The following is an 11,905-nucleotide window of genomic DNA, read 5'->3' as shown; positions in this document are numbered from 1 at the left end:
ACACCCTCCCTCACACAGCACACAGGAACAGAGCTGAGGCTGTCAGACACAGGCTGTGTGCTGGAGCTCCCTCTCCTGTCACATTTTTATTTCTTGGTGTCAGGAAAACTTGTCAGAAGTGATTCATGCTGATAGCAGGGGAATGAGGCAGCAGACAGAAATGACACTTAGTACTCCTAATTGGCACACACTATAGAGGGATAGGCTTTGTTCATATTTCATGCCTGAGGTTTACAACCACTTTAAGTGTTTGTTGTTCAGCACCTGCTCATTTTTAAATCTGAATTATAAGGATGAGAAAACCATTTGGAGTAACATGTTGAAATGCAATACTTTAATAAATGTTTAAGGCATGTGTACAATGCAAATGCATGAGAATCATTCTTTAAGCAAAAACAAAGATAACACCAGTGACCAATCACAGAGGTGTATTCAGCAGATCTCGGCCCGTTTACTAACTAAAAGAATACCATAAGCTACGTGTGGTAAAGAAAGACAATTTATGAATGGATTTGATATTTAGCCTATCACATTGTTATATGGAAGGTAAAAAAAAATTAGCCTGCAAAGAAACTCTCTCCGGGGGCACTGACTCACATATTCACCATAAAAAGAGCTCTGGCCGCCTGAAGAATCTTCACGTCCGACAACATGCCAGGAGTGTCTGGTGCCTGTGCCCCCGCTATGCTCTGTGGTTCCATCTACTTGACCCTATATCGCTAGTGAAGTAGGGGCTGGTGGATGGAACCATATGGGGACTCTGGGGAGAAAAGGTATCCTATAATGCAGTGTTTTTCAAACTGTGGCCTGAGGCCAAATGTGACCCTTTGCTTTCTTTTATCTGGCCCTTGGGGCACGGCACTTTTCCTCCCACTGATACAAGACATTATTCCTCTCATTGACACCAATAATGGGGCATAATTCCTGCTATTGACATCAGCACTGGTGCACTGTTCTTCCCACTGGCACCAACAATGGGGCACTATTCCTCAAACTGACACCAATTATGGGGCACTATTCCTCAAACTGACACCAATGATGGGGCACTATTCCTCAAACTGACACCAATGATGGGGCACTATTCCTCAAACTGACACCAATGTTGGGGCACTATTCCTCAAACTGACACCAATGATGGGGCACTATTCCTCAAACTGACACCAACAATGGGGCACTATTCCTCAAACTGACACCAACAATGGGGCACTATTCCTCAAACTGACACCAATTATGGGGCACTATTCCTCAAACTGACACCAACGATGGGGCACTATTCCTCAAACTGACACCAACAATGGGGCACTATTCCTCAAACTGACACCAATTATGGGGCACTATTCCTCAAACTGACACCAACGATGGGGCACTATTCCTTCCACTATTACCAAAAATGCATTGTTTACTCCCACTGATGCCAAGACAATTTCTGCTCCCAATGGCCACAATCCGCTCCCCCTAAAGTCTGAAGGACAATAAACTGGCCCTGTGTTTAGAAAGTTTGGAGACCCCTGCTCTAAGGCATAAGTGCTCAACCTCCAGCTCTTGCAGAACTACAAGTCCCATCATGCCTCTCTCTTTGGGAGCCATGTTTGTAACTGTCAGCCTTGCAAATATTAAGGGAACATTTTTTTAGAAATATATTGAATATAGCCAAAATTGTAGCATTTCAAATATATTTCCAATATATTTAGGGAAAAATGATTTTTTTTTTTTTTAAATATATTTTAAATATATTTTTCTTCCATGTGGGTTGTAGTTCCGCAAAACAGCTGGAGGGCCACAGGTTGGGCACCCATGATCTAAGGGCTCCTTCACACTGTAGGCAGAGTTTCTTGCCCCTCTGAAAAACAAATCCATGGTGGATTGCATTTCACGGAGGCCATGGAGTGGAGTGTTTGCAGGTGTTAGAAACCACTACTGCCACCTTGTGGATGCCTGTTTATTTTATGATCCCAAAAGGGGTTTGCATTGCAAAACTGCACCCCAATTGTGTGCCAAGTGGTTCGATTGACTTCAATGGTCTGGTTTGGCAAGTGTACTGCCTGCCAAATTTGACCTGCCAAGTAAAATTTGCTGTACCGCCAAGGGAAGCATCTCTCCCATGGCAATGTGTATGAACCAGAGCGGCCGCCATGTTTTTTTGTAAATAGATGGCTGGGGGGCAGTTAAGACTAGGATCAACTGCCATTTTTTTCAACTGCTACTTTGCCACCCATGTTCCTTAGTTTAACAGCGTTGGCTGTCAATATTCTTGGGTGGTCATCATTTTTTGGAAAAGCACAAAGATCCAAGTCAGCACCTACCAGAGAGAAAAGTATTAGGCACCTTTTGTTTCTTTTTTTGAAAGCACCTAATATTCCACATGGTGATGGAGTTATAAGCATTTAAATTCTATCTAAAGCCAAAAATATTTTTTTATTTTTTTTTATTTTGTTTAACTTTTGGGTGGGGTAGGTAAGGTATAGACCTTCAGACAATTTTTATTGCAAGGCTTCCTCTGATTGGCTGAGGTGGCAAGGTGGGTAGATGATGTCACAATCTTCACCCCAGCCAATCAAAGGAAGCCTTGGATTCATTCATAATACACAAGGTTTCCTTCGAATGGCCGAGCAGCACTCAGCCAAACCCAATTTCGCTCCCAGAATATGACGGTAAGTCCTTGTCCCTCTGCTAGAACACAGCGCTGTATACTGTGTATACCTGATGCTACATACAGTTTATACAGCGCAGCCAGCCACTGCATCGCTAGTGAAGGAAATGGTTTGCTTGGGTCAGCTTGATCTAAACAAACTGTTTAAAGTTAAGCCTGACTTAGAATTTAAGTCGCTAGCACAACTATACAGATAGGGAGTTCTAATTTCGCTTGGATTAACATGATCTGCATAACCCATCCAGGTCAGTGAGTTAAAGCATTGAAGCCAAAGCTTAGCATAACAGCCAGACATTTAGCATTTTCGGAAGGAGGTCAACATTGGCAGCCCCCATGACAGGTACACTTTAACAGGTGGTGAACTAAAACAGGTTTGACCAGCATAACCTCTAAAAAGCCTGCCTGAGAAAATTGAAAAATCCTAGATTTCCACTTCCTTTTTCTTCTGTCTACAGGGCAGGAAGTGAAAGAAAGTCTCCCCCAATGGGACTAAGATATGAACAAAAAACAATTCCTACTTTATATATAATAACTTTTTTGACCTTAGATACACACTATATTACCATTACCAAAAGTATTGGGACGCCAGCCTTTACATGCACATGAACTTTAATGGCATCCCTGTCTTAGTCCGTAGGGTTCAATATTGAGTTGGCCCACCCTTTGCAGCTATAACAGCTTCAACTCTTCTGGGAAGGCTGTCCACAAGGTTTAGGAGTGTGTTTATGGGAATGTTTGACCATTCTTCCAGAAGCACATTTGTGAGGTCAGGTACTGATGTTGAACGCGAAGGCCTGGCCCGCAGTCCTCGCTCTAATTCATCCAAAAGGTGTTCTATTGGGTTGAGGTTAGGACTCTGTGCAGGCCAGTCAAGTTCCTCCACCCCAAACTCACTCATCCATTTCTGTATGGACCTTGCTTTGGTCCATAAAGACACGAATCAGCGAGTTTGGGGTGGAGGAACTTGACTATCCTACAGAGAGCCCTGACCTCAACCCGATAGAACACCTTTGGGATTAATTAGAGCGCAGACTATGAGCCAGGCCTTCGCGTTCAACATCAGTACCTGACCTCACAAATGTGCTTCTGGAAGAATGGTCAAACATTCCCATAGACACACTCCTAAACTTTGTGGACAGCCTTCCCAGAAGAGTTGAAGCTGTTATAGCTGCAAAGGGTGGGCAACTCAATACTGAACCCTACGGACTAAGACTGGGATGCCATTAAAGTTCATGTGTGTGTAAAGACAGGCATTCTAATATTTTTGGCAATATAGCATAATTTAGAGTGGTATTAAAGCCAAAAGCAAATATTTATTAAATTACAACAATAATCGCTGTATTGTGTCCAGTATGTTTATTTCCTAAGATCGTCAGCTCCATCCAGTGGCCATAGTGCAGTTACTTTTCAGGAAGTACTTCAGTTAGGCAAATAATGCATTATGGCCACAAGATGGAGCTGGCCATCATAGGAACTATATGCAGCATACTATTCACAATACAGAAATTATTTGTGACAGCTGTACAAATTCATAGGGCAGGTATTAAGCAAGTTTTTTTCATAAATAGACCCCAAAGTGATGGGAAATCCTTAACTGCCACCAAATCAAGGTGTGGGGAGATCTTCTTATGTGGACACAGATTCCAGTGGCATTCCAGAGTGGGTTCCCCGCACGCTAGAGAGATTTCCTCTCAAATAACAGGAAGTGAAGGAAATTTATTCCAACAGGTTAAAAAAAGCTTGACAGGGGTTTTAATCTTTGACTACTCTGTCCAAAACTAAACACACAACCAGACACTGCTCAGTCCCTGCCTGCATTGTTCATCTTACATAAGACATAGTAATCAGAGACATCTGCCAGCATTTTCTTGGGACCGCCTGACATTTCAGATTCCAAGGGATTACAAAACTTAAATTGCCGGCCCTGATGGAAAATTATAACTATAAATGTATAACTGTTTGTTTGTTAGCCTTTATGCCAGGAAAGTTAATGACATGTGTGCAAACAGCCTGCAAGTTAAAGCTGAACTCCGGAGAAGTAAAACAGTTATCTCCTTCCCACTGCAATAGTTATCTGTTCATTTTACCTATGGAATGATGAATAGGTGATATACTCAGGGTCACTGATAGGGGGGGACCACTGGTCCTCTTGTAGGGGGCCTGAGCACACAGGGGGGCACACACAGGGAGGGGTATTAGTGATGGACAACAAATTCAGAACTCTTCCTCCAGCCGATGAAAGCTGATCTCTCTCCCTGCTGCCAGCTTTTATCTGCTGAGAAAGAGACAGTTGTCCCTCACTAACCCCCCTTCCTGTGTGGGCCCCCCTCCCAGCTCTGGCACTAATGGGGGCACTTTCTTGTCAGGTAGTCTGTACAGGGCCCCGCGATTTCTATCAGCAGCCCTGTATATACTTACCTTATTCCCTGCCCCCTGGCAGCTGGCGCTTCCTCTGCTGTAATGTGGGTGGGCCCATGGCATTCTCACATATAATTCAGGACTGCCAGGCCTGCATTGTATGAGATGACATCAGAGAGCTGTGACCAGTTGTGTAGTGAAGGGAAAAGGCTTGGGAACGACTTGTCTCATGAAGAAGAGGGCGACCATTGGATCGAGGAATTAAGTAAGTATATCTCTTATTCGTCATCCCCGACAGGTGATGGCAGGTGAGCAGTTAACTCTTGCAGTGGGTCCATCTCCCCATTTTTCTTTTTTACCCCGGAGTTCACTATACAAGTTTACTATACATGGCCATACACTATATAAGTTCACTATACATGGCCATACACTATACATGGCCATACACTATATAAGTTCACTATACATGGCCATTTAAAATCCTGGGGTCATAAGCTTCCTGCAGAAAGGTATCTGAAAGAAGAACTGTCTGTGTTGGTTTCTAGCAGCCAGTAGGCTGCTAGCTTTAATTTTTCCAGAGCTGTTTAGAAAGTGTAAGGTAGAAGCTCACCAGTTTAAAATGAACAGCAGTTCTTTCAGAGGATGTCACAAAGTCTCATAGAAGTACATCAGTATTAGCAAGAAATATCACTGAAACATGAAGGGGTCTAAAACATTTGTTGCACCAATGTTAGAAGTATTTGTGCAAGTAGAATTAAATGTCCTGTATTTTTTCTAAGAGAATAATGCCTGCATCCTTGGCTCCTTCTAGTTGCCAAAATGCATTATAGCAGGGATCCTCAAACTACGGCCCTACAGCTGTTGTGGAACTACACATCCAATGAGACATTGTAAAACTCTGATATTCACAGACATGACTAGGCATGATGGGAATTGTAGTTCCTGAACAACTGGAGGGCCATAGTTTGAAGACCCCTGCATTATAGCTTTCTGAAATTCCTCAGTACAAAAACTATACTGCATTTTGGCCACTAGATGGCACTGATGAAACAACCATCAATATCTTAGGCTGCATTCACACTTGAGCGTAGCGTTTTACCGCGATTTTTACCGCGATTTTCAGGCGTTTTTGGAGGCAGGCATTGACATCTATCAAAAACGCTGGTAATCAGCCCAAAAAGAAGCTCATGTACTTTTTTCAGCTACAGGCGTTTTGCAAAACGCTCAGATGTGAACAGGGGCCATTTAAATGAATGGGGTTTTACTTGTTGGGCGTTTTGGAACGTTTTTTTTAGCGTTTTTGGAGCTGAAAAACACTCAAAAACGCCCAGGTGTGAATGGAGCCTGAGAAGAAATACGGGATACTTTGTTCAACTTGCAAAAAAGCTTCTTGACATTCGTGCAACAAATGTTTAATAAATAGACACCTATGTATTTGCATGCCTCAATACAAATATTAGTTCCTGCTGGTCTAAAATGATCAACCAATGCTCAGCCTAAGGTCCCCCCCCCCCCCCCCCAACGTCATAGCTTAGAGATAGATAGATAGATAGATAGATAGATAGATAGATAGATAGATAGATAGATAGATAGATAGATAGATAGATAGATAGATAGATAGATAGACAGACAGACATATATGAATGGAAGAAGGAAGGACCCCTCTATGATATCATTTTGTATCATGGGAGGACAGCATTGCTTCTTGGCTATGACAGGAGGAGCACACGGAGGTCCTATTTTGTTTAAATTCTACTACATGTTTCTGACTGTTTGAGATATATGGGCCTTAGTTTTTCGGACATTACATTAGGAGATATGTTATGTGGCCATTATAGTGTCTAGCCAAGATTCTATTTATTTATATACAGAAGTCTCAGTAATAGAAATATAATGTACATGATTATGGGACAGATTTGGTCCTAGGGAGCAATAAATATCACAATAATAACACATTACTATAGAGTTCCTACATGACAATACATCATTCTGGGTTAATCTGTTTATGGCTCAGTTATGCTGATTGGCACATGGGTTCAAAACAATCCCTATGGTATTAAATAAAATATAGGCTCATAGCCTTGGAAGAACAAGTCACAGTGTGGGTTGCCTGGATTTGTAATGGTCTAAGTGTGGCCATATGTGGGTAAAGTCCTCACTGAGAACACGGCCCACTCATCACAAATGATACTCATCGCAATTGAATATTTCATTATTTGCTTGTATGGTCACCTGAAGACTGTTACAGAGAAAACGTTTCATGCACAAATCTAACAAAGACTTTTCTTCAGGTTTGTGGTCACAAGAGGTTAGTTCCATAAAATAACATTGGGAAGAAGGTTTAAAAAAACTGGAGCAATTATATTTAAATTTCTAGGGGCCAATATGAATATTGAACTTGAGCTCTACCTTGCTCTAGTTTAAGCCCAATTGAGGTCACTTTTTAAAACTTTTTTTTTCTCTTTATGGTCCTCAAGCGTCCTATATTATGCCTATCACTTTTTATTTATTTTTTTCCTGGAGATACCTTCAAATACCTTTCTTTCCAAGTTGAAAAGTGTTTCTTGCCCTTCCCCACAGTGCTCAGTGCTGGCAGAGCTGAGTAACAGCCACTTCCCCTATCACAAGTCTCCTCATGCACTGCAGGGAAAGAAAGGGGCGTGTCTGACCAGGTCTGTAGGATTATGAAGTGCACTGGGCAGAGTGGTCAAACTCGGGTGCCTACTGGACTGTGCAGTCGCATTTAGACACCCTGTGCAACCGCTGTAAGAGAAAATGGTGGGTGACAGAACATTTTCAGACTGTATATCTACTGGGTGACTTAATGTGGGCATAAACCATGAGGTTGTTATAAGGTAATTGATTATTGGCAAGGCTTGGGCAAACTGTACAGTAAAAGAGGTAGCCATTATGAGCCATAACAACAAAAAGCCAACCAATGGGGGGGGGGGGGGGGGGGGGACAGAAGTATCACCAAGGTGATGGTTTAGAATGGCAAGACTCAAGCCCTAATCAGTATGAAAAAGGGCAAAATGCATTTGTGCCCCCTTAACGAAACAGAGGCGAAGAATGGAACTCCTGGACTAACAAATGAAATTCTAACATTTAGCTTTGGCGTTTAGTATTATATAGATTAAAAATATAAAATGGTCAGTCTTGCAGACTGTGAAAAGCTGCAATAAGCCAACAGAAGACGCTCTTAGATGGTTACTTAAAGGGTTCTTTTGGATAAACAAAAAAAAAGGAAACTTTGCACGTAATAATAATTTAGCCGTAGGTGGAAGGTGATTAGAGGACCTTGAGTATAGCGTTATACTTCGCTCTGACGCCACCATTATGAAGATCTTTTGCCCAGTTCCTACATCATCCTCTTGGCACCTCCTTCTGCTGCTGTGTGTCTCAAGATAGCAGACAGTGGGAAATGTGGGAGGAGGAGAGTGTTGGATGATCTTCACAGCGGTGGCTCATCGGAAGAATAGTCTGCAGAAAGGTATAACTTGACACACAAAGGTCCCCTTATCGCACGCCACCCAAGAAGCTTGGATGAAGCTTGACTTTATATGGCTCCCATTTCTTCTTTGTTTTATACCTGAGGTAAACAACCCCTTCTGACCCAACCCCCGGAAGAAAAAGATCTAGTGAATCCAACTAAGTTGATCTATGACCCCATTCTTTTGGCAACACCATAATATGCATATTCTATCTCGTAATCTGCTGGACATGTGTTGTTGAACTCATCTCTCGCATACGCATTCTTCATATATCTCCAGATTCCAGTCATTTCTGGTGGGATGTCGAAATTTCGGAATTTCTTGGCTACCACCTTTAAGAAGAAGACAAAACAAAGGGAGAACAGTCACACAACAGAGATGAGTCAGTTCATCCATGTGTTAGGCTTCATATACAACAATAGTATATTGTATGAATACACATTTGCTAACATGGCTTTAAGACTTAAGTAATGAGCAATGACCTCTGCCTGCTCAAAGGCTCAAATATGTCTTCAGGGTTTAAAAGGTAATCCAAGGCTCCTCCAAAGATCTCTGGACCTTCTCTAGGAACGTCTTTCAGTTGGACTTACTGAAGGCCACATGAACTGCACTGTGTTGACTGACCGTAGAGCTGCGTACAACAGAACAAGACATTTTCCTTTAGCATTGGGGGGGGGGGGGGGTAAGTTTAGCAGAGGAGTGGCCATGCACAGGGGCTAATAACTGCATGTGTAAATGACCAGAGATGTATAGTAACTAAGTAGAACTACTTCACTACTGTACTTAAGTACCGAAAGGCGGTATCTGTACTTTCCTAGAGTAGAATTTTTTTCTCCTACTTCCACTTTTACTTCACTACATTTTTTCAATGATTTCAATACTTCTACTCCAATATTTTTTTTTTTGTGCTGCATAATTGCTCGTTACAATTATAAAAATTACCACTGCCAGAACAGTAGATGGCAGGTTTCATGAAGCTCAAAACATGTGTATTATCAGCGCATACCAAAATAAATGCTACTGTATGTATAAATAAAAGCTGCATTTGAAATAATAAAAAACAATACGATGTTCAAACTTTTGACTTCTTTCTTTAATAACTATATAACACAGTACTTGTACTTTTACTTTCAGTACTTGAGTAGCAATTTTTTTTTCAAAACTACTGGTACTTTTACTTTCAGTATTTGAGTAGCAACATTTTTAAAAAAACTACTTGCAATACTTAAGTACAAAAAATGTTGAATACTTTAGTACTTCTACTCAAGTCACTTTTTGATCGAGCACTTCCACTTCTACTCAAGTCACTTTTTTATCGAGCACTTGTACTTTTACTCAAGTATGGGTTTCGAGTACTTTATACAACTCTGTAAATGACAGAGGGTCACCAAAAAAGGTAAGTTAAATAAAGGGTTGCAGGTTTTTTTTAATTATAATGGGGTTTTGTTGTGGACCATTTCACGGATGTAAAGGTTTGATTAGCAAATTTATTTTTTAATGTTTAATTGTTAGAAGTAAAACTCTGAATTTGCAGAGTTCTCGTATAGACGAGAGAGAGAGGAGGGCTTGGTTACACCAATTTGGGTGGGACTTTACCGGTACCAATCAGAAAGATAAGTAGAAAACAGGGGTTTAAAATATTAAAGCTTTATTCCAAACATTAAAAAATGAATCTTGTGAAAAGGCTTTGATGAATGTTATAGTACATAGAAACATAAAAAACATACAAAGACCACATATATACATAGACAGTGGAATATATCATATGAATAGATATACATATACATATACATATACATATAGGACCATATAGCATCAATTGGCTGATAGTTGCTCAAAGTGAATATGCCATAGGTTCATCCACTCTGGCAGTATTCAGCGCCCAACATGTTTCGCCGGAGGCTTCTTCAGGGGCAAAGAGTACAATATAATAATGGTCGTATTGCTTAATGGGGGTTTAGTAGAGTAATATCTTCATATATGATATATTCAGAATGTTCTAGCATATTTGGTGGAAGAGAACGTGGGGAGGGCAACTGCGAGTCGCCTGCTGAGCAAGTAGCACTTCTGAAGAGAGTTGAATATTGCTACAGCTGGTCTGGCAATATAGAAAACCGTATGCACAAGCAGGATCAGAATAGCCAGCATCGAGCCTCCAAATAGTCCGGACCTCCAGACCGGAGGAAAGTAGGCAGTATGAGCTGTATGTCTCGCATCCCCTTCGTGGGGAGACATACAGCTCATATATAAATTTTATTTTAAATAATAATAATTGAAAAAATAAAGAAAAATTATTTTTATTTTTTTTTATTAATGAAAAAAAAAAGAAAAAAATTATTTATTTTTTTAAATTTAAAAAATAAATTAATAATAATATCCACACTCCCTGTCCACTCTCCTTTAAGCAAAGGTAAGTGGACAGGGAGATGAAGCTGGCAAAAACTTCCCTCTCATTTCCTCTTGGGAAGGAGATGGTAATGCATTGAGAACATGCAGTGGAAAGTCATTACTCCCGGCCACCACAAGAGGGCGCCAGTTCCCCATTGGAAGCCTCTCTCATCTCACAGAAGAAGGCCGAAAAAAGCCGGGGCCTCAATTTTCGGACAGTGCGGAAGTCCGTGCACTCAGGGAGGAGGTGGGGGCGCAAAAGGGACAGGACACCTCCTGCAGGGCACCCCAGGCGCCAGGTCGCTAATTCTAGTCGCAAATGCGACCTGGCGCCCGGGGTTTGTCGAGCCCTGTGTTAGAGTAATTTTAAAGATAGAGCTGAGTTTCTGACGCAGCTCTAAACTGTGGGTTTGCCTAGGCTCTGGAGCAAATCCTAAGGTTTGGCTAGGCTCTGTAGAAAGCCAAGAGTTGGAGCTCATCTGTTGGAGCAATACTGGAGCTGTGGTTTCTAAAACTGCTCAGAGCTTTGCGTTTGGTTTGTATCTGGAGCAAGCTCTCAGGTTTGGGTAAGCTCTGGAGCAAGCCAAAAAGCTGGAGCTCATCTGTTGTAGCCACACTGGAGCTGAAGTTGGGATTTTTGAAGCTGCTCTTAACTGTGCATTTGGTTCAGCTTGTTGGAGCAAGCCAAGAGCTAAAGCCACTCTAGAGCCAGAACCGACAATCACAGCACTGCTAAGCTAACAGGAGAGTTCCTTCTATCAGACAAACCTTTATGATGTGCAGCTTTGGTAGAAGGTTGCAGTCTGCTAGTGTCAGGTCGTTCCCATCCAGAAAGTTCCTGTTGGAGACTAGAACTTCCTCTGTGCTGTAGGCATCAATCTCATCAGGCAAAGGTGAATTCAAAAAATCATTCAGTTTCTTTAAGGATCGCAGTAAACTTTTTTCTAGCGCTAAAGAAGAAGAAAACATACAGAATAAAGTGATGAACACTACAATTTTTTTCAGTATATATAAAATG

At 41.5% G+C, this 11,905-nt stretch overlaps 1 protein-coding gene across 6 annotated transcripts in view; it reads right to left on the bottom strand.

Annotated features, from left to right (window-relative positions):
• Positions 1–8,233: 8,233 nt before the first annotated feature.
• CLIC6 (chloride intracellular channel 6) overlaps positions 8,234–11,905 on the bottom strand; it is an 82,836-nt gene continuing 79,164 nt past the window's right edge. For all 6 annotated transcript variants that reach the window (XM_082244897.1, XM_082244902.1, XM_082244898.1 and 3 more), the window contains exons 6-7: positions 11,656–11,837; positions 8,234–8,831 (exon numbers count right to left, since the gene is read on the bottom strand). In XM_082244897.1, the coding sequence (XP_082101023.1) occupies positions 8,667–8,831; positions 11,656–11,837 (347 nt within the window). In that variant the 3' untranslated portion in view covers positions 8,234–8,666. The remainder of the gene's footprint in view (positions 8,832–11,655; positions 11,838–11,905) is intronic.

The sequence above is a fragment of the Pelophylax lessonae genome (assembly GCF_965119305.1).
Source record: "Pelophylax lessonae genome assembly, chromosome: 2".
NCBI lineage: Eukaryota > Metazoa > Chordata > Amphibia > Anura > Ranidae > Pelophylax > Pelophylax lessonae.
Note: the sequence above shows the minus strand (reverse complement) of the source record. Positions and strands in the feature narration are given on the sequence as shown.